The 23,177-nt window shown below is 47.6% G+C and overlaps 1 protein-coding gene across 3 annotated transcripts in view; it reads right to left on the bottom strand.

Moving 5' to 3' along the window:
- Window positions 1-20,648, bottom strand: part of LOC111155260 (laminin subunit beta 1) — a 67,708-nt gene extending 47,060 nt beyond the window's left edge. For 2 of the 3 annotated variants that reach the window (XM_022515371.1, XM_022515373.1), the window contains exons 1-9: window positions 20,616-20,648; window positions 20,350-20,478; window positions 19,061-19,236; window positions 16,431-16,566; window positions 13,111-13,184; window positions 6,741-6,929; window positions 6,589-6,652; window positions 2,695-2,897; window positions 326-446 (exon numbers count right to left, since the gene is read on the bottom strand). In XM_022515371.1, the coding sequence (XP_022371079.1) occupies window positions 326-446; window positions 2,695-2,897; window positions 6,589-6,652; window positions 6,741-6,929; window positions 13,111-13,184; window positions 16,431-16,566; window positions 19,061-19,236; window positions 20,350-20,386 (1,000 nt within the window). In that variant the 5' untranslated portion in view covers window positions 20,387-20,478; window positions 20,616-20,648. Of the gene's footprint in view, window positions 1-325; window positions 447-2,694; window positions 2,898-6,588; window positions 6,653-6,740; window positions 6,930-13,110; window positions 13,185-16,430; window positions 16,567-19,060; window positions 19,237-20,349; window positions 20,479-20,615 lie in introns of those variants that run through there. The other variant, XM_022515372.1, reaches the window with a different exon arrangement.
- Between the last annotated feature and the right edge of the window lie 2,529 nt (window positions 20,649-23,177).

Genomic DNA, 23,177 nt, shown 5'->3' with positions numbered 1-23,177 from the left:
ATAGGGAGGGGGCCGTTTCGCATCAGTGACCCATCCTCAGTGCCTAGCAGAGAAGTGCCCGCCACACGCCGGCTGAATTAAACCTTGGAATCATTTCCCCAGTGTAGACTCTGTGTTGGTCGCAAGAACATCCTTGGGGCCTTGTGCTCTGTGCTGTTCTTATCTGAACTCCGTCCCCCTTCCCCACCCCCTTCCCTCCTTCCTGCCCCCCAACCCCTCTTTCTTCTTCTTACCTAAACCATCTCAGCTATCACCAAAGGCTGCTGGGTTGTACTTACTAGCAGGGGTCTGAGTGGATGCAAACCGCCCTCTGATGGAGACTTACTTTTGCAGGCATTGCTGTTTCGACCTTCAGCGGGTCTCCAGGGTAAGTCATGGTAGAAATCCATGCACTGTTCACAGTTCAAGCCCTTGGTGTTATGCCTGCACATGCAGTGCCCATGAACCTTGGAAGTCAGAAAAATGGGAAAGGGCAAAGTAAGAGACAGACCGGGGGCCAGATTTTCTCCACAACTGATGGGAGACAGAAACCCCTTTTCCCACTAATGGTCATCTCCAGCTCACCACAGTGAAGATTTGTTTTTATTTTATCCCTTTCCAGTGGGTTCTGTCTTTCTGATGGCTCCAACTCCATCTCTAGGAACACAGTAATGTTCCTATTATACAACAGACACTCAAGAAATAGTTTATCAAAGTATTGATGAAATGAACCCAGGTGAACAACATCAGTCACTTAAGAATTAAAAAGTAAATAAAATCTAGTTACTTTTTTTTTTAAATCTATGCCCAAAAGAAACCTATTTTAAGAGAAATCAACAGAAGTTACACTGCAGAACTAAATGTACAAACGCTGTCTGGAAAACGACTCACATTACTGCAAGGTTTATGGCTATGCCACATAGAAGAATGGCTTTTTGCTTCTTTTGTTTTGATTTTGACTCCCAGCACCGCACTTCATTGTTTTTCCAAATCAAAACGAGATTCAGAATATTAATCACTTACTACGTTCACACTTAACTTTTTGTCTTTAAGAAAGGAAACATAAAATCTCAGGGAAAAAAAAAACAAATTATTTTGCGGGATGGAGGGCCCAGGATGTGCTCATTGGCATTGTGTCTCCGGCAAGCTCTGCCTAAGCCCGAGGCACATAAAAGATAAATGCTTTCAATCTATCAAATAGGCGTGTGCACGGGCACCTCACCTAAACACTAGTTTCTATAGAATGGAATTCAGGAACAGGACAGACAGGTCTGCCCTGGACTCACCTTGACAGGAGCGCCAGTGAGCAAGAGTAAAATCATCTCCTGACAAGCTGGTTTTACACAGAACCCAAAAAAACAAAAACAAAAACAAAAAACCAAAAAAAAACCACCAGTCCCAAAGCACGTACCACAGCACTCTACAGTGTCCGAATCAACAGCACACAGTGCTGAGACCCCTGAGAGTAACAAGACTACGGGACAGGAACAATGCGCCAGATTTGTTATGCTGAACACTAAACACTGCGTACCTAGCATTCTCTGAAAGATGTAGCAACGAGATTACAAGGCTGTGTCCACCCTTTAGGCTCTGCTAAAAATGCAACTTAATCTACAGGGCAAGTACTCTAAGTGGAGCATATAGGGAGCAGAAGTTTCAGCCGGTTGAATACACGAATCCTGGACCATCCCAGATGAGGACTAACAATCTTGGGAAAGCAAACAGCAAGTAAGGCAGGCACAATCTTCATCAAGGGAGGCCCAGAGTCTAATAACAGAAGGAACCCTGGGGCAGAGTCAGGAGAGCTAGACATGAAATTTCCATCTGCTGCTGACTTAGGGCCCTCTGGTGAGCTGTTTAATCCCTGTTCCATTCTAATAAGGATAGTTGGTGGAGTAAATCCATTTAGCTCCGAAATCCTATGGGTCTGTAAGAATTACCAGTTCACTTCGAAATGGGTAAAATACCCTAACTTTATCCATTTGGCAAATCACCCAAATCCCCAATTTTTAGAAGTACATGAATTGACAACACAGCGTAAAAGTGGGAAAAGAATGAAACGAGTAGAAGCATATAAAGAAACAAAGCCCACTGGGTTCTTAAGTCATGTTCTGCGGTTCTGGGTTCAAATGTCCTGGTTCTCTGGGCTGAGGTCACTTTATGCTTGTGGTGCCTGATCTTCCCTAAAGGAAAGGAAGATGTGATGGCTATTGAGAAAACCTCTTAATCTTTATTGGATTGGCTGGAAAAAAAAGATCTACTATAGCAGTAGCTTGTTGCAACAATTTCCAAAATTCAATTCTTTGTCTCTGACATGAAGAGTCCCAGAAAGTTAGCAAAGAGAAAACCATCCGTCAACCACCAGTAATGTGGAAAGAGCTAAAAGTCAGTCTGGAAAAATAAAACCCCAAGAAACTGTGAAAGGTTTAAGGTAAAACTAGCTTCAAATTGCTTTTTGGGATCATCTGTCCAAAGGAGAAAGCCTGGGGTGCCTGGGTGGCTCAGTCGGTGAGGTGTCTGCCTTCGGCTCAGGGTCCTGGGATCCTGGGGTCCTGGGGTCCTGGGATGGAGTCCCACGCCGGGCTCCCTGCTGAGCAGGGAGTCTGCTTCTCCCTTTCTCTCTATGATCTCCACCTCTCTTTCTCAAATAAATAAATGAAATCTTAAAAAAATAAAATAAAATAAAGGAGAAAGCCCCCCAGAGTGCTTGCTTACCATTCCCTCTACTTCCTCATTCACTCCATCCACAGGTGCACATTCGCTGGCATGGCCATAGCAGAAGCAATTTCCTCGAACCACCATATCATACACTGCATAGTAATACTTCTCTCTGATTTCCATTCTGGAATCCAAAAGGTTATCGCCCAAAGTGTGCAGCTTCACAAACTTGATTCTCAAGTTGGTGATTTTTAAGAGATCTACGAAGGTCACCAAGAAGAGGGAAAGTCTGATCAAATAAGCAAGACATCTTTTGCAATGATACAACATCTCTTTATAGACAGGCACGACAAATAAAAATCACCCCCTTGTACGGTCTCGAGGGCCGTGCTAGTAAAGCTTGACATCATGGGACAGTCTCTGGAAGAAGGAAGGGCTGTTCCCTCTTCACCAGTTTAGAAAGAACATCAGACCATTTCAGGAAAAAGCACGAAGGCAGAGAAATTTAAGAACACGGTGGCACGGCAGCCAGAAACCTCTAGCACACAGTAACCTGAACGATTGCGATGCCATTCGGTGTCACGGCAACGAGCGTCAGCTCAAACCCAGAGGAGTCCATGCAGGTGGGAAAGGGTTTATCAACACACTCCAATTCTCTTATTACAAGATAGCTAGGATGGAATATTCTTGTGTTCATTTTGGGAGGAAATAAAGTATATCTGAAATTTCCCACCACATAGATGAAATGCAAGTTGCTAAAATAGATTTAACACTGCAGAAGAACCATGTTCCAGGGACAGAAGATCTCCACCACATTCTGACCCAACATCACAGTCTCCCACTTTTTTGTCCCATTTGTCATCCATAGCGCGACATAAGGATAAAGGATCTCAGTATCAGGAGGTTGGGGCAAGTTGTTTTATCCAAAGTAATAAGTTACTTGCGGATCAATTTCTCTTATCTTTTCTTCTCGCTCCTGGGCCTACAGATCTATGCTTATTACAGATGTGGGGCTACCAATTATATCGTAGAGTAACTTGATAAACCAAAAGCCATTCATTCTTCTCCAGCAGTGTTTCCATCAATGGCTAAGCTGCTCTTGCTGAAGTGGATCTGGAAAGATTCATCAGTCCAACAGTCCTCCCCTGTATAGCCTGAAATTGTCCCTAAGCTTTACTCTCACTGGTGCTGATGCATTCTCATCTGCCCCACAGGACAAGGGGCTGGCACAGGGCATCAGAGACTCACGAAGCCCGAATACAATTTTAACGACTTATAATACATATGCAGCCTACAATGAAGACTATAGAAACAGCTGTGGGTTGAAAGGGACAGTCCATGAGTCCCTGCATTGAACTTAGGCTCTTTGTAAAATCAAAAACGGAACAGAGAAAGCGTGGTACAACTTAGCTGGCTGGAATGTGTGAATGCCAACATTTCCTCCCACACACAGAATGAAGACAAGTATCTACTGACAAGAGGCCCGACAACCAAGCTGCAGAACGGCCGGAGTGTTTAGGAGCCCCTGAACCGAACTTTGTGGGAGCCCACGGAAGAGCAAATATGTCCCTTCTCCATTGTCCCAGCACAGTTACTGACAGCCAAGCATTGTACATGGACCTCCTGGCGTGCGCAAGACTCGCTTTTGAAGTGAGGCCCCAGGTCTCAACAACAGGGCCAACCAAAGAGACTTTCCTTGTTCCATAGAGTATAAAGGCGATGGAGAGCATCAGCAGTTAAAACAGGTGCCTCTCGACCACAGGCAAGATTTTCTGAGGCCATTCAACAACAAAAGACCAGAGAATTATGATGGTGACACGTTCCCCAAGTTCTGCAAATGTCGTCCAAGAAGGAGTGGACCGTGAGTTCTTGCAGGACGCCCCAGGGTGTGTGTCGCGGACACCATGTGGACGTTTCTCACAACCGGGTTTTGAGAGCAGGGAGGGGACGCCTCCCAGAGCTCACTCAGAAATGGCACAGGGCTGGATGTGCCATAAATATTTGTTTTGTAATAGAATGAACAAGCAAATTACAGACCAGAGACAGTCTGGGCCGCATGTAAAATTAATTTAAGTGGGGAAACAACCCTTTTCTGGCAACATTTCCTGGACGTTTTCCATTCTACTCTTGCATGCTTCGCGCTGGGAGGCTCTATGGTGCCTTGGGTTCAACTAGGGCCGTCTGCAGCTGGGCACGATCAGCGGAATCAGCCTTTCCTCTCTTCAGTGGCCTACACCTTAGTAGCCGGAGAGGGAGTCTCATCCCCTCACTCTGAGGTATGGGGACCAGGTCCACGCAAGACCCAGGCCACGGCTCGTGGCAACATGAAAAGCAGCCGCTGCTTCAATTCACTATTTTCTGTGGGTCAGGCACGTCGGAAGGTCGTTTCTAGAACTCATTTTCCCTCCATAATGATGTTCAAGTCAATATTACTATATGTACGTACAGTTGAAAAAACAGATTCTAAAAAAAACCAGGTTTAAGCAGATTACTTGCCCCAGGCCCCAGAACTGTGATCTCCTGGAACGGGGAGTGAAACCCAGGGCTGCCAGACTCCAAACCCCCTTCTTCTAATTAGCGCGTATTTTGCCTTCCAAGATGATCAAAATGTAATTCTGTAACGACTGAAGCATGGTTGCTACATGCTAGAAAGCTTCCAAATTTAGATTTAGAATCATAACTTATGGGTTCAGGATCTGACTGTCCTCTTATGCACATTATTCCAACTCTCTAAGCCTCAGTTTACTCATCTGTTAAATGGAAATACAAGCGTACTGAGCACGGCTAACACCTGGATTTCCCCCCAGTACTCCTCCTTCTTTCCTTCCTTTGACAAGAAAAGCCTCTAGCGAGAGTGTGAGAGGGCACACGGCCACCTTGCTAGAGGTTTCCCAGTGTGTCTTGAGGTTGGCCACGTGACTAAATTTGGCCAGTGGGACGTGAGCAGCTCCCATGTCATCTGCCCTTCGCTGCCTCCCACCCCATAGGTTGGGTCCAGCTCCAACCATGCCAGGAGTAAAGACTAGGAGACAGAAGGAACCTGGCTGCTCTAGTGGCTAGGGTTGCCAGATGTAGCAATAAGAATACAAGTTGTTCAGTTACATTTGAATCTCAGATAAGCAATATTTTGGTCAGTAAAGTCTGTCTTAAATATGACATGGGACATAGTCACACCAACCGTAAATATTGCATGGGATGTCCTTGTACTAGTCACGAATATTCCATGGGATATAATTATACTAAAAAAACAACTTGCTATTTACCTCCAACTGAGATTTAACTGGGTGTCAGCCTTTATTTTATGTGGTAATCCTACATGTAGCAGATGAGCTACCGTTCTTCTCTGCAAAGCCCTCTGGATGATTTCGTAAGAGAGAAATCAACTTCTATTTTATTCAAGCCACTGTATGTTTGGGGACACTCTGTTACAACAGCTTTACCCTAATTTATGTATACATATATTATATAATATATACAAGTTATATATTATATAACACACACAATATATAACATATATAACTTATTATATAGGTTATACATTATATATAACATATATAAGTTATATGTTATACGACATATATGTTGTAATATATAATACATAAGTAATATATAATAAATTATGACTTATGTAATATCCAAGTTATATATTATATGACATATTTATATACATATATATTATACTGAGCAATAAAATAAGGTATTACAACCTGCATAATTGTTTCAGTACTTACAACTTAAATGTTTTACTCTAATCAAAATGTGTTCCCCATTGGGGAGGACTTTGATTCCTGCCAAATTCAAGGGCCTCTGATCGGGTATTGTGGAGATTAAAGGAAACAAAGAGGGTAGATTCTGCACTGAATGCTTAGATTTGGGGTAGCAGTGTTCTGGCTAGGAGTTCTTCCATGATTGCTGTTTTCCATCAAAGCTTTTATTCGAAAACAAGCTTACTCTGTATCCTTGGACTGTAAGGGTCTTCTATTCTGAAAGCAGGATCTAAAGCACGAAATATCACCTAAAAATAGATACAAGAGTAATGGGTATTTTTGCCATGATCAAAAAGGATTTGTGAGTAGAATGTAAAACAAGAAAAGCAAACAAACCTCTCCTTCGGTTGAGGGTTCAATGTCGGAATAGCGGGAATCACAGATTATATCATCCACTTTCTTCATGGGCCCGGTGGAGATGCCTGGAAATGAACTCTCGCAGTCATAGGCAAAGTATCTGTACACGCCCCAGGTTCTCCCGAAGTCGGATGATCGTTCTATCAGCATAGCGGCCGGACGGAATGTCTAAAAGTGGAGAAGAGAAGGCTCGTTTGATGTTTTCTATTGGTGATCTGTACTTTTTCTTTTTTTTTAAACTCAGATGAACCTATCACTCAGCTGCTCGCCATAAACCCTGCCGGCATGTGGTTGGTATCTAGGACTGTGGCAGGATTTCAGAAACTTCAGGCCGGTGCACGGAGGGTCCTCTCCCCGGCAAGTGTCGAGCCCTGAAATGCTGCATTTCCTCCCACCCTAACAGAGATCAGTCAGCTGCTTCTCTTTAGAAGCTGACCATAAGCGGGACTTAATAGCTAACACTCTTTGGATGAGTCGGTGCACCCATCACAGGACTGGTCAGGTTGCCCGCTTGCTCGGTTCGCTTGTGTAATCGTTTGACAGCTGGGCACTGACCGCTGCTCGGTACAGACCGTGGTCTGCAGGCTGCAGACGGGCTCAGGAAGCACATTCGTTACATCATTCAGGATACAAAACATCACAGCAGAGTCTCCTACAGTGTGCTCTGGGAAGACTAACTTGAGAAGCTGCAGAATCCTTCGATTCCCCTCCTAGCTACTCCACTGCCCAAAGAACCAAAAATGGGGACTCAGATACTCGGATGAGAATGTTCATGGTGGCATAGTTCACAATGGCCCAAAGGCAGAAACCAGCCAAGGACCCATCAAAGACCAATGGATAAACCAAACATGGCATAGACATGCAAGAGAATGTTATTCAGCCATAAAGAAATTCAGATACTTCCTACATCATGGATAAACCCCAAAAACATTCTACTCAGTGAAAGAAGCCAGGCACAAAAGGACAGATCCTGTAGGATTCCACAGACAGGAAAGGTCTTGAATTGGCAAGTCCACAGAGACGGGAAGTAAATTAGAGGTTTCCAGGGGCTCGGGGGAGGGGGCAATGGGGAGTTATTGCTTCGTGGGTAGAGTTTATATTTGGGGTGATGAAAAAGTTCTGGAAATAGAGAGTGGTGATGGTAGCACAACATTGGGAAGCCACCTAATGGTACTGAATTGTATACTTAAAAAGGTTTAAAATGGCAAATCTTGTTTTATGGATATTTTCACACACACACACACACACGCTCTCTAAATGATTCAGAGAGAAGACAGCTTCGAACTGGATCCTGGAAGGGTGAGTGTCTTCCAGGCAGTGGGCAGAAGGGCTGCAGGCGGCAGAAGAGCTTGACTAGGACAGGGGAGGAAGGAACTTGCTGGCCATGTGCAGGCCTTGCCTTTACCTTTATGCTGCAAAAGGGGAGCACCAAAAGACTGGACTGGACAGAATGAAATGATCAGGTTATACTTTAGAAAAATCATCCAGGGGACACCTGGGTGGCTCAGTCGGTTAAGCATCTGCCATCAGCTCAGGTCATTATCTTGGGGTCATGGGATCGAGTCCCACATCAGGCTCCCTGCTCAGTGGGGAGCCTACTTCTTCCACCCCCTCTGTCTGCCATTGCCCCTGCTTGTGTGCATGCACGCTCTCTGATAAATAAATAAAATCTTTAAAAAAAAGGAAAAAAGAAAAATCATCTTGGGGCACAATTATTGGACACAGAAAAACAAGAAACAAAAGAAACCAAGAGACAAGGAAGCCAATTGAGAGAAAAAAAGATGAAGGTCTTAACTCAAGCATGACAGTATGGTCAGACAGAAAGGATGCAATTGCTCTGAAAACTTAGAGAATTTAGTAAAGTATATTGAATCACACTTGGTGATCTGTTAGATTTCAGTGGAAAGGGAGGGAAGGAAAGAAACAGGGGCACCTGAGCTTGGGGGGGGGGGGAGAGAGAGAGAGAGAGAGGGAGAGAGAGAGAGAGAGTGTGTGTGTGTGTGTGTGTGTGTGTGTGTGTGTGTGTGTGACTGTGCTAATAGCAAAGCCCAGAAGAGAAGGCAGGCTTTTGGTTTTGGACTAGTTACACGTGAGGCATCCACAAGGGGACACCCAGCGGACAACCGGAAACAGCGGTCTGGCACCCAGCTGCGCCAACAGAGTTTGAACCATGGATTTGGAAATCACTGTTGGCATACGGTATTTGAAACCCCCAAAGGTATGACTTTCCCCCGAAAAGCAAAAGACAAGATAAAAGAGCCAAAGTCATTGTTCCAGAAAAGGCATCAGCACAGGGCTAGCCAAAGCAGGAAAGAGTGGTGCCAGGCAACTGAATTACATCATTGCTTAACCTCCTGTTATGGGCCAAATGGTGTCCTCCCCAAATTCTCATGTTGAAGACCTAACCCCTTGTCCCTCAGGATGTGCTATATCTGGGTAATTAAAGTAGAATGAGGTCTTACAGTGGGCCCTAATCCCATGCGACTGGCATTCTTTATAAGCAGGAGCAATTAGGATACAGACATGTCCAAGGGAAGACCAAGGGAAGAGAGAAGAAAAACCACCTTCTCCAAGCCAAGGAAAGAACGAAGTCGCAGGAGAAGCCAACTCTGTCTACACTTTGATCTTGCCCATAAAGCCTCCACAGCTGTGAGACAAGACACTTCCAGGGTTTAAGCCGCCTTATGGAGGCCCCAGGAAACTAACACACCCTCAAAACACACTCTTCTTACACATGGGAAATGGCGGCTCAGACACGTTCATGGACTTGCCAGCTAGAGGCAGAGCTTAGATTCAAATCCAGGCTGAATGAGGCCCAAACCCATCTTTCTGCCTCACTGGCTGATGGCATCACAGCAGACCAAGTGGATGTCATGGAGGATGGGATACAAAGGCCAGACTCCTGGAAACTGAGGCAAGATGGAGATTTGGGAGGGTGGAAAGAAGAGATGAGGCACATGGCACATTCCACTGTGGGGAAACGAGGGCCGAGGACCCAGCCCAGCAAACAGAAGCTGAACAGACCTTCCCTTCTGAATTAAAACCAATGCTTGGGAGAAATCTGGGTGACCACTAATGGGGAGAGCAGTCCATTCCCAGACCTCCTTCTGCCTTCCTTAATAATCCTGACGGTCTTTTGCACGGATCAAAGGAGACAAGGGTAAGAAAACGGAAGGTCATATTTTGACAGATTCTTTGACTTATTCACTTACTAGTTGCTTGGGTTTTTACTTTTTTACTTGTTCAGGAATATAAGAAAATGGTACTTTATTAAATTCAAGAGTACATGACGAAGGAGTTTAAATTAAGGGGGGAAAACCCCAATAACTACCTCAGCCAAGACAAACTCCCCATGAGGCCTGCCTCCTGGGTGATGACATCTGGGGACAGACCAGCCTGATGTCTCTGGGTCAGAAGGGAGCAGAGAGCAAACGCCGTACAGCCAGTGCTGGCTGTGATTCTTTCTCCCTCCTTTCTGGAAGCTTCTGAGTCCCTAAGGGTCATTGACAGAGAGATCCGATTTCCTGTGGACTCAGGAGGCTGCTGGAACCCAGGAAAACACTGGCATGTTCAGAATGGAGGCCCTTCCACACTCTTCACTCATTCATCAACCTGCTCAGGGCTCACACTGCGGTGCGGCTACCTCTGAATTTCTATTCCATGAAAGAGCTACGATTTTGGCAACATCTGGCTATGGACCCAAGCCCACTGTGTATACGTTACAAGAGTTTTGCTGGCTCACAAAACCCAACCCAAAACCCAATCCACTTAGCAAGCAGCTCTCTCCATGGCAAACACGTGTTCCTCACCACCACCCGCTACCATCCTCACTCCTATTGCCCTATTGCCACGCTCCTGCTTACTCAGCTTGGACATCCAAGATATCTTGACTTCATCCTTCTCCTTGCCCTCCTTCTGTTGTTCTGCTTCTCATTCTTCTCCAATTCATGGCTGAATCTTTGATTCCAAAAGGGCCCAATCGAGGACCCCCATGGTAGTTGGTGAGGATTCCCGAGGGTAGTAGCAGCAGAGAGGAACAGTATGGCAACAAGGGGAGGTGTGTGATTTGAAAAAGCTTTTCTGGTAATACTTCCAGGATGCCCTGGATGGCAGGGGCGACTCCCTCCTATGTGAGAGTCAGGCCCGTCTCTGCATGAACCCCAGCAGTCTCCTAGGTGAGCTCCCCCCATCAGCACAGACCTCAACGAGGGCCTCCCCAAGAGCCTTCAGTGCTCACTGTCCCAGGCCCTCCTCTGCCTCCTCTCTGGCCACCTTCCTTAAATAGTCTCATCTCCCTGTCAATGGCTCCCCGTTTCCTCTATGGCACACACTCCTCCGCCAGGAGTCCCGGTCCTTCTGACTGTCATCTTCCTTCCCTCGCCCCCTCATGGCCCCGAGCTCCAGGCAAATCTATGCCCAACGAACCCCGCCCAAACTGTCCACCACCAGCACTTTGCCCTCAGACGCTGTCCCTGCCAAGAACGCCTTTCCTGGCCCGGGTCAAATGAAGTCCCGACCTCTCTTCGTGAAGCTTTCTCCCTTAGCCCAGGCTACGAGGAATCTCGCCCTCCTCCATGCTCAGAACGTATATTCTCTGAACTTCTGCTGAGCGCTTAGCACCCTCCGTGACATAAGTTATTTGCCAGTCTATGCCCCCCCCCACCCTAGTAGGGTGGGAAGGTCCTGCAGAAAAGCAACCATGAGATCTTTAAAATCTCCCGCAGGGCCTTGGGCACTTTCTTACAAACAGAAGATGGCTGAATTCCTTGACCCGCTTATCCAAGCATCCGAATATATAAAATGATCACATTCCCATTAGAGGCCAGGTAGCAAGACAATGTCTACTCCCCCAGCGGAGGGCTAGGTCACACAACGCCCCAGTGCAGGGGTTCTCACTCCTCCCACTCTTCCTTCCAAAGAGGAAGCCGAGGCCCCAGCCGCATGTGCCAGAAAGGGGCAGGGTGGGGATCTACGCCCAAGCCTGTCCAACCCCATACATGTTGCTTGTCACACAGGAGCTGGAACCTGCAGGGGGCGTCCTCTCTCACCCACCGCAGCCTGCCTGCCTGCACCCACCCCTCACATCTCTGTTGGGTCACCGCCTGTTTGACCCTCCGCACTTGCGCGGTTTCATCCCTGGCCCACCGTACTCAGCTGAATGGGTATTTAATGACAGAATATGTACCCCAAGGACCTCGGGGTGTACGCAAACTCAGAACGAACCACAGAAGCACAGATGCCCTTTCCGAAGTAAAAGATAGGGCCATCGACATGAATAATGATAATTCTGTCTATTTTAGACATGAAGGTAACATCTTTGGGCATGGCCGAGTTTTACTTCTAATGACCAAGCTGGGCTTGGCCGCGGTTAATGAAGGGAGGAGGCACGGTGTTGATTTGCTTGGTGAAAGCCCCCACCTCCCCCCGTATCAAGTGTCACAGTGGAAACCTCCCTGTCCAGCAGCAACAGCACCTCTGAGGGCCCGGGGGGCGGGGATGGCAGTGGATGAGGGGCTCAGGCCTGGGAACCAGCAGTCCACCATCCCTCCCAGTTGTGGTCTTTCATGCCCTTCCATGCTCCTCGGCCTCCAGAGACTTCCACGGCTACCCGCACGCGCGGTCACTCCCTCCCCAGCACCTCTCTTCCTAACCTGAGACGGTGCAGCTCAGGCCCCCCACCAAAAACTAGCCAAAGTGGTTTTAATCTGAGAAGTGGGAGGTAAATTATGGGTTTTATGTGCATCAACGTGTACTTTAAGTCATGAGGTGTCTGTCATTTCCAGGCAGCTGCTTATGAAGAAACAAAGGGACTTTGTCCAGAGAAATTCCCCAGCCCCGGAGTCATTTTACATCTCTAAAAGAAAAAGGATGAGAAAATCCACATTTAAGAAGGCATACGCATTTCTTAAGGAACTGCAGAACTGTTCCCACAAATTTTGCAAGCCCTTGAAAACTAAAGATAAAACACTTCCTTTTCAGTTACCAAGCTCAGCATTAAAACATCAACACAAGGGATCAGGGATTTACTCTCCAGATGTTTTATTGTGGTTTGGGAGAGAGTCAAAGCTGCCTCTCTCTGTGGGGAAATAAAAAGAGATCTAATTAAAAGTTTACAGTTGAATTACCTTAGCATAGAGGCTCGCTCTCTCCTGCTTGCCACGAAGATAGAGTATTTGTTGAACATAGTAATTTGTGCCCATCTTAAAAAGCTGCTCGATGATCCCAATTTATGGCAACAATAATATTTAAGTTCCCATTTAGGCCGACTCTCAACAGAGAGCCATACCGAAAAGGGAATTACACGGCGCCTCTCCACGTGTCATTTGTGAGAAAGTGACGGATTCCTTACCTTGAAAGTCATTATGAGATGAGTAAAGTGGAATTCTGCTTCCAAATCCAGTTGGATCGTTACATTTTCCACACCTATAGGAGATTTTTTGGAAATACAAAAAGGAAATAGTAAACAGGGACATCTGTGAACAGTTGGGACTGTTGTCTTAAATTCTCTTTATGCCCCTCACAGAAACCCTCCTTGCATTCTATCTGAAAGTGAAGCTGCAGATAGGAAACCTGCTTTGGCGTAGGAGGTAAAGCGCAGATCAGAAGGCTTTCCCAGTTCTCCACAAACGGTTCCATAGCGCGACACATTGAATTTGCTGAGCGGAACAAGACATCCGGCAGATTGCCTCTGGTTGCTGTCAAGAAAGGCAGCCTTTGCTTAGGAGAAAGTAAAACATCTCCCCGTCCTCTAAGCCAAGAGGCTCTCAAGGGGAAGGAGGGGGTCACTTCCTGTGCACAGTAGGGGTTCAGCTTGCAGCTTAAAGCAGGGGACCTAAGCCTCCTCCAGGCCAAACACAAATATTCCTTTTTTTAATGCAGCAGCAAAGAAAATAAATAAGAGTCTACCATGCATATTAGTTATGCTCCCATTTAGAAAGACCTATCCCAGACGGGGAAGCCTTTGGATGCATCACCACAACCGAAAAACAATGCCAGAGACAAAGAGTCCCTCAAATAAATACACTGGCCCAGAACAAATACTAACATCTTCCCTTTCGGGGGAAGCCTGAACAAACAAACCAGGCTTCACGCCATGCCCCGAGGGTGGGTCAGTCCCACGTTAACACACTAAAAAGGCCACTGGACTTCCAGAGATGGAAAGTACCTCCCTCCTCCTCGCCAGTACCTCCAGCCCTCCAGGCTGCCTCTTTGCTAAAGGAGACCTTTCCCTGTTTGCTGGGTTGGAGAGATTAGGCTTCAGGGGGTCCATCTTCTATAGCAAAGGAAGTCTTAAAGGCAGGAAGACAGGAATGTGTCAGAATGAATCATGTCATGGGCTGGTGTATTTTCAGGAAATCAGTAGGACTTTTGAAATAAACTCTCCCACTGGAAAACCGCCAAGCCAATTGTGGGGGGTGGGGGGGGGGTGGTCACTGAAACGGATATGAGTTAGTTGGAATGCTAAAGAAAAACATTATAATCACACTAACCAACCTTATCTAAAAATTTTAAAAAGCCATATTATAAACCGACTCTGGACATTTCGGAGTGGAAGGTGAGCTCAGCCCCCGTGTGTCTCTTCTCTCCCAAGCTTTTAAAAAGCTGCAGTGTTTGTTCAAAATGAAGAGATAACAAAATAACGTAAAGTGCAAACAAGCCTAGGACCCTTTCTGTAACATAAGAACATACGCTGCATTGAGCGCCCTAAAAACACATTCCGTTTTAGACTTAGAACTTGATAACGCATTGCAGTTTTTTTAATAAGGGAAGAAAAACCCACAGAGAGAGAGGGAAAAAAAAAAAGGCGATTCTTTCAAAGCGTGTTTGATTTCTGTCAGACCTAGGGGTAGATTCCCCAGGAAGGGTTTTGAAAAGTAGCTGTGCCCTCCAAGCCCATTTCGATGCCTGAACACCAATAATTTAAGGCCGCCACCTAAAGCTCCACTTGGACGAAACCCACAGAAAATGGATAAAATCACATCCAGAAAGAACATCTTTAATAATGAGGACACCAAGGAGACAGCAGGGGCAGTAACAACCAGTCTGACTTTCTGAAGACTAGGCTTCAGCTAACCTCACTGAGTCTCTCGGGACAGAGAACACAAGCGCCTCTCCTTGAAAATCCATCTTTCTGGCCTTTGGCCTCTTGCCCCACGATTTCAAAGTGGCAGAAATTGGTGAACTCCTAAAGCAACCAAGAAAAACCCTCCCCTCCCCCGGCACTATAGCACATGATGAACAATTTTACTATCTATCAACTTGATACGAAAGTTGAGGTGTCCTTCTAATTGTCCTTTCATGTCGCTGGAAGAATGTGGGCAGTCGGGACATGCTCCTGTTGTTTGGAAGCGGTGCTGTGCTCTTTCAGAAGTCCTCCGTGACTAGAGTACACACTTACAGAAACTTCTCTATCACATTCAACTATCAACCAAGATAACCTCCTGTAAGAATTGGTAAGGCTCTAATGGACGGACACACTTTTTGAGGACGAGACTGTCTCAAACTGGTAACCAATGCAGTCCCAAGGCTGACCAATGAATAATCAATCAACTCTCCCCAGAAACCAAGAGTCTTCTGAAAAGCAAGAATAATTTCATAGTCAATGACAAGGAAGTCCAGTAAGGGAGTTCCTCTTTATAAAATGTTACATGACAGCAAGCCTCCAAAAACTTCCCAGGGATAGGGCATATGTAAGAGAGAGATCTAGTCGAATCCATGCTCTCTATGGCCAAACCTAGGTTTACAGCTTTGAGATCCAGAATTCTCATAATTTTTTGGAAGATCTAATGGTACATTGTTATTGAGGAGACACAATAACTCTACCTTTATTTCCCAAAGTTCAGCATTCAAGTTTGACACAGATGCAAAACTAATGGGGGATTAGTTTCCCAGTGAAGTAACATCAAATTTGATGAATTTACCAAACCCAAACCCGGGGCGCCTGGGTGGCTCAGTGGGTTAAGTCTCTGCCTTCAGCCCAGGTCATGATCTCAGGGTCCTAGAATCGAGCTCCACATTGGGCTTTCTGCTCCGCAGGGAGCCTGCTTCCCCCTCCCCCCGCCCCTCTCTGCCTGCCTCTCTGCCTATTTGTGATCTTTCTCTCTGTGTCAAATAAATAAAATACATTAAAAAAAATTAAACCCAAACCCCAAGGCAAAGAAAGGAAAAAGGAGCTGGCTTCACATACTCACTAGAGAAATTGAGTGGGGGTCATAGCTAGATATGACAGCCTAGAGTTGTTGAAAAATTAAGACCTAGTGCTGATTCACAGTACTATTACTGAATTTTCTTAGAGGGAAGGACGCTGATGGTAGGGGGGCTGCTTTTGCCCTTTCCTTTGGGGTTGATCAAAATGAAAGGTGCCATATTTTATGGAAGATTTAGGGCTGTGCAGGGCCTTCCACATCCCCAACAGATACAGCCGCCCCCACAAAGACTCCCCTCAGGATGAGGGCTACGAAATACTCCTTTGGTCTAGCATCAAAGACTTCTTTCTTACAGAAAGTGCATACTTGAGGAAGAAAGATCAGATTTTACCAAGAAAAGTTAGTGCTAGGCAGTAAATCTGCCAAAGGCCATAATTATAGGGCAGATAAACCAATCAAGATTACAAATACCCAGGAGCCTGTAAACTCCTTCCAGGTGACCAATCACACACCAAGCACATACCATTTTCAGATTGCCACCAAATCTTAAGGCGGTTTGGAGCAAATGTAGTGACCACATTTTCAATGAGATGACTGTCAGGATTGAGGGTCTCATGATAAGGATCTTGTGAATTGCAGATGAAGCATTTTTTGTCCTCCTGAAAGGAAAGTCAGTTTCATGAGTCTAGGAAGCAATCACACACACACACACACACACACACACACACAAAATGCACACACACCAAAAATTAAGCCCACAATACAGAAATCAAGCCGACTTGCTTCAAGAAAAATGAATGTCTCAAAATTACTTACATGACACATAATATGCCTTTTGCTTTTTAACTTATGGTGTATGCATTACTGCTGAAAATTTCCTCCACGCTTGTAAATTCAAGGTCAAAAGTAAAAGGTGGCATTGTTTCCACAAGCTATTAATTTAATCAAAATGAAATTTCTAGGCATAAGCCTTCATCTCAATGAATAGCTAGAGAAGCTTACTCTTCCAGTAAAATGCAGAAGAGGTATTAGAGAATTTTTGCTGACATAAAGCAAACTGAAAAATGAAAGGGGAAAAAAAAAAACAATTCATTTGGCCTGTTTTTCTAAAACCTACATAAGACAGAGGCCAAGTATTATGCAGATGAATTTAAGAAGCTTTGGGAAATACAGAACCCGTTTTCTCAGCTTCTGCTCTGCCCAAGAATTAATGGTGGCAACTTAATCAATGGTGGCAGCTTGCAGACTAACCTAGAAACCGCTTGGAATATTTGGGAAGTGGGGACAAGGCTGTGGTGCTTTGTTAAGAGCACTATACACTGAGACCCACTCAAAGAATGCCAACACGGACCTTCACGAAGCTGAGAATGGCATCGGTAAAGATCCAGAACACTGAAGCAGGGATAATATTCTGATAAGGACAGTATCGACGAATTGTACTTTTATGTTTGTCCTTATTTAGTTATTAGTTATCCCCTTCCTCCCGAAAGGATTAGGGACGAGCAAAAGGTACTAAGAAAAAGTGAGAGAACAGAATTCAGGAATTCAGTGGGACCCTGGACAAAATACTTAAGATTCCTGCCTCAGTTTTCAGACCCATTAAATGTTTGAGAGAAGTACACACCCAGGCCCTTTCTTTAGAATCTGATATCTGTAAAGAGCACTCCACACTTTCACGGCTGATCCCATAATCCAGAGAGTTTGCCTTGACTTGGCTTTGAAGACAAACAATTCAATTCTCATTCTGGTCAAAGCCAGATTCAGAATCTGGTGATTCATTTACAGGATGTCCTCGCCTCCGAGGTAAATGTTAACACAATATTTTAGGTAAGATTTACATGCTAATATTAGAAAAGGTAACATCGACTGCCTTCATTAACCTGTAGTCAAGGAAACTAATACTGGAGAACAATTACCAGAACTCAAAAAAACGTTTAATTATAGCCACCCTTCTAATCAGGAGGAAGCAGTCTAGACATCTCTGTGTAAACCTGGAAGCAAAGGAGCAGAATCCACTTTACCGCATTCCTCTGGTTTAATTTCTCCAGTCTCCAGAATGGGCTCTCTCCTGGCTTTATAAAAGTGGCTCCATTTTAAGGTCTCTGTGGTACAAACCACACAACATGGACCTCCTCCCAAAGGGCAGGTATCCAGGCAGGTGGAGGGACCAAAACTGGAGCAGCTGGCTCTGGCATGCAAGCAGGTAAGACTAGCTGACTTTTGCTTGCTTTAGAGGTCAGAAATAACAGTCTACTTTAAAAAAAAAATTAAGCAAAAGACTTCTGATTCTAGGTAGTTAATTTTGGGACGCCTGGGTGGCTCAGTCGGTTAAGTGTCTGCCTTCGGCTCAGGTCATGATCTTGGGGTCTTGGGCCCCCGCATGGGGCTCTTTGCTCACCTGGGAGCTTGCTTCTCCTCTGTCTGCTCTGCCTACCACTACCCCCCTGCTTGTCCTGTCTCTCTCTCTCTGACAAATAAAATCTTTTAAAAATAATAAAATATAGTTTTGACTTTGTAAAAATGTGACCTTTGAAATCTAAGATCCTGGCCCCGTTGTTAGAAGGCACCCAGAAATTTCATTTGGGTCCTTCTCTGTCAGGGTACCATGGCAACCAGGAAATTCTGAAGAAGTATCTAATGGAGGTAGATGGGGAACAACACCACAGGAAAGAAAATCAGGGTCAGTGATTGGAATGACCTTGCAAGGTATCCGTCGGTGCTGCCGTACCCTTTATCCAAGAGAAACGGGAAAAACCCCAGATCACTACCCAGTATAAGAAAAAGAGGATACACTATCTTTTACACACATTCTAAGGAGGACAGATTTAAAATAACCACAAAACCTTAAGCACTCGGGACTTTTTGAAGGCTTGGGGTCAGGATCCGGGGCAGGGTCCCGGTCGCCTGCAGCCCTGCCTTTCCAAGCTGACTGTGCCCGCAGTGGAGGCGGCAGGAAATGTTTGGCGGATACAACTGTGCAAACGGAGATGGAGCAAAAAAGGGTGAGCAATCAGTCTAATCCCGGGACTCCCCAACTGGCCGCGTTTCCTATCTGGATAGCTGGCAGGATGTGGAGTCCCCAGGGCCTGGCTCCTGCGTCTCTAGACGGGAGGAGGCGCGCGCAGAGCCGGGAGCTGGGATCTCCGCCCTCACCTGGAGGTGGCTGACAATACAGTACGGCTCAGGCTTGTGCAACCCGCACGTCGAGGTCACGGAGAGCTTCTGTGCTCGGCCGATGAGAAGGTCACCCGTGGCGGGGTAGCAGCTGCCCTCCGCGCAGCCATAGCTGAATTCGGGTTCTTGAGCGCGCACTTTGGCTCCGCACAGGGCTGTGGAAAAGGGCAGGCGACCCGGGAGGTGGGGGAGTGGGTAGGACACAAGCAGGGAGTGCGTGCAAGCGAAAGGTACAAGAAGGGGCGGGAACAGAGTAGTTTCAAAAGAAAGCAGAATGCACAGAAAAAAGCACAATGGAAAGATGAGCGAGGAAGAGGCCGGGACGTGGAGAGGGTTCGGAAAGAGACACGGTATCACGTTGGTCCGGCAGCCCAGAATATCATTTCCGGGAGACCCAGAGACACTCAAGCCCACCCAGATCTGCCTTGGGGGAAGCAGCTCCAGCCACAAAAGGTAGACGTGCAAACCAGCCACTTCCATGTGCCTGTGCCTGGACCTAAGCGCAGGCAGGAGAGCGGCCAAACATCCATGCGCGCGCCGGTAGGGGGGTGAGTGTATGAACCTCCGTGCACGCGGCAGCCTGTGCATCCTCAGTGTGAAACCGTGTGTGCGTGCACGTGGAAATGTGTGGGTGTGCGTGCGTGCACCCTCGGAGATCCCGGGCGCTTCTTTGGGGGCGAGGCAGCAGGACTCGCAGGGGGCGCTTTCCCAAGCAAGGGGCGAGTGGACAAGTCCCTGCGGCTTTGGAGTGCCTTCAACGCTTCGTCATTCCAGGGAAGCACCCGGTCCAGCTGTTTCTGGCGCCAGCCGGGGGCAAACAGCGATGGTTAATTGAAGCCACATGGCTCCAATCTGTTCCCAGGACTAAGCCTGCGCTCCGCTCGTACGCTTCGCCGGAAAATGGGCTCCAGGGAAGCCCTCGGCGACAAGCTCCCAGCCGACCCCAGGAAGCATGTCCCCCCACCCACCCCCCGCAGTGGAGAGACCCACCGTGAACCCGCCGAAGGTGCAAAGCCCGGAGCAGGGGCCGCGGATCCCCAGTTCTGGTCACAGAGCCCCCGGGTTGCGGGTCCGCGGCGATCCTCGCGCGCAGTCCTCAGCCGCCACCGAGGGCGCTGGCGTTTAATCCCGGGGCACGATTCCCACCCCAGTCCCTCTCCGATCGTCCAGGCGCCCTCTAAGCAGGGTCAAACGCCTTCGGGGTCTTCTTCCCCACCCACGCCTCCTCCCCCCACCCCCTCCCCCCACCACCGCGTCCGCGGAATTACCTAAGAAACTGAAAGCGAACACCTGGACCAGCCCCATGGCCAGTCCCTGCAGCAGAGGGGACAGCCACTGAGGAGGAGTGGAGAACGCACCGGCCGAGCCGCCTGCCCTTTTCCCCCTCGTCTTCCTTTCTGGAGAAGTAGAGGGAAAAAAAAGCAAATGTTCAGAGAGAAGAGAGGGGCCCTTCCATTTCCTGCCGCTCCCACGGAAGCGGGGAGTCCGAGGGTCGGGAGGGGAGAAAATCGCGCAGCCACTTTGTCCTCCTCACCCGGGCGGTGCGAGCGCTCTCCCCGCCGCCTGCAGCCCCGAGCCCAAAGAAGGGAATTAGAAAGTTTAGCCTTGGGAGGAACCGGGGGAGGCGCCTCCGCTCATGCGCACACGGAGAGCAGGGGCTGAGGGGGCGGGCGGCCACGGCCGGGCGAGGAGGGGGTGAGGTCCGGGTCCCACCCTCCCGGGGCGCCTCTTTTGTTTTAAGGCCGCGCCTGCGGTCGCCGCGGGCTCCGGGCTGTCCCGGGTGCGTGGCGCGCGGGGGGCGGGCGGCGTCTGGGCTGGTGGCGGAGGTAGGTGTGGGGATCGCGGCGCGAGGGGGGCCCGGTGGGACCTACCGCGCGCTCGGGCGTTTACATTTGCAACGAGTGAGTCACGAAAGGGTACCCGGGGCCACAGACTCCCGCCCGAGGGAGAAGGCAGGTTAACCCTTTAGAAAGAGGGTCGACCTGTCAGGTTTGTGGCCCGGAGACAAGGAATCGGCATCCCTGAGCTTGGGCTGGACGCGGCATCGCCAAGGTCTCCACGCGAAGCCGGGAAAACTGCTGCTCACTGGGCTCCCCGGGCGCGCACGTGTATTTATTCGGGACCTGCCTTTAGTTCCTGCCACCCAGGTGGCCACGGCATCGAATTACCCACTTAATTGTTTTTAAAAATCTACTTCTCACCTACTTCCAGGCAATGGCTCTAATTCAGGTAATTTTTCGAATGACACCATTGTTGGTGAGGCTTTTTCCCATGTCACCGTGACAGCGTTGGCTCAGCCACGAATGAGACACACTTCGCCATCTCCGCAAAGCGCCACCTCGGCGATTCTAGAGAGGAGCTCCATGGTATACAGATGTGGGGGTGGGGGTTGGGGGAGGGCTCCTAATGGCACTGTGTGCGACCTGTCTGGTTAGATCAGGGGTGAACAGAAGCTCACCCACCTTCTGGGAGTTGGGAAGGGAAGAGAGGGGGCCGGCGGAACGCCACCCTTCCACGAACCAGCCCAATTCTGCTGCCTTGGCGCAGCGGATGGAGTCAAAGCTGGCGTTTTCCGCAAAAGTGCCCTGCACGGGGTGGGGGGGGGGGGGAGTCCCAGCAGTTGCTAGCCCAGCCAGGAGACTTTGCTTGTTTTTAATTATCCCAGGGGGAAGGGTTTAAGTGGCTCGTTGGTCAGCTTTTAACTGAGCTGCAATGAAATCGGGCCCAGGGAAAGTTTAATCATTAGACCGCAAAGTAAAGCTGCTTTATGGGTTTATAAACTTCCTTTCTGCTGCGGGAGTCAGGAGCCTCAGGTCTTGGTGATGCATTAATTATTCACTAAATCAGCACTTGCCCTGCGGTAGGTTCGCCCCCCCCCCGCCCCCGCCAAAATGCCCAGGATCCTTGGTGCTGGCTGGACAGCCCCGCAACACAGAGAAAGCAGATGCCCTTGTGATGGCCATGGAGTGTCTTCAGAGCTTAATTTAAAAAAATTTCAGAGGAAAATGCTTTTCCCCTGGTTGAGTTCTAATACCCTGGGCCAATGTTGCTTATTAGTTTTTCATCCATAGACATGGCAAACATCGTTCAATTCTGCCTCTTTCATGAGACTGGCTTCTGCTTTGGCAGCCGCGGAGCCCTCCCTGCTACTCACCAGTCGTATTTGTCCCTGGTCAGTTCTTCTCATAGACTGTAAAGAGTTACCTTCAGCACTGTTCTAAAGCCTCGAACCCTGACCATCTCACTCTCAGGAGTAAACTTAACATGACTGAGAAAGTTAAGTGATTTGTCGAGGGTTTGTTTGTTTGTTTTTTAAACTCATTTGTGCAGGGACTAATGTATAGAATACGCATTCACCCTCTGACCATTCCATCTGTGAATTTGTCTGTCTCCATTCCCCATTCCAGAATGTACTTTTGTCTTGGAAGTTTGTGCCCTCCTCTGACCTGCTAAGGACAAGGCTCTCACATGTAGACCCACTCGATTTCCCGTCCTAACAAACCAAAAAACCTTTCTCTATTCTCAACACTCTCAACTCTTTTCCTTCTTTTGACTTTCCTAGCCCAGGTACTTGAAAAGATTGTCTGCTCTCATTTCTGTTTCCTTTTCGGTGCTCCTTCATTCCATTATAATAGGACCTCCATCTTCACCACTGGTCTCAGTGATTACCATGGACCCTCTTACTGCCAAGTGCGATTGGCCCTTGTCCCTACTGGGTCTCTGTGGCTTATCTCACATTCCTTTCTTGAGACTTTTTTCCTTCACTTTCAGGACACAATTCCAAAATTTTCCCATAGGACTCTAACGCCCCCTCTCCCATTTCTCTTTCCTTTAAACATAGATGCTCCCAAAGCTTCCATCTCCAGCTTCTTTTCCCTCTGAACTCTCTCATCCAAGCCCAACCTCTCCACCACCTTAGGCTTGGTACTCCCTACATCTGTAACTAGTTTGTACCCTGCATGAAATTTACATCCAATTTCTAACAACCTATTAAATAGCTCTACTTTGATGACCCATAAGTACATGTGTTGCAAAAGTGACCCCTCCCCACCCATCCCTCTTAGAACAAAATCTGTTCTTCTGTTTCTAATTTCTA

Source organism: Enhydra lutris, unplaced genomic scaffold (assembly GCF_002288905.1).
Source record: "Enhydra lutris kenyoni isolate GAN:26980312 unplaced genomic scaffold, ASM228890v2 scaffoldscaffold40, whole genome shotgun sequence".
Taxonomy (NCBI): domain Eukaryota; kingdom Metazoa; phylum Chordata; class Mammalia; order Carnivora; family Mustelidae; genus Enhydra; species Enhydra lutris.
Note: the sequence above shows the minus strand (reverse complement) of the source record. Positions and strands in the feature narration are given on the sequence as shown.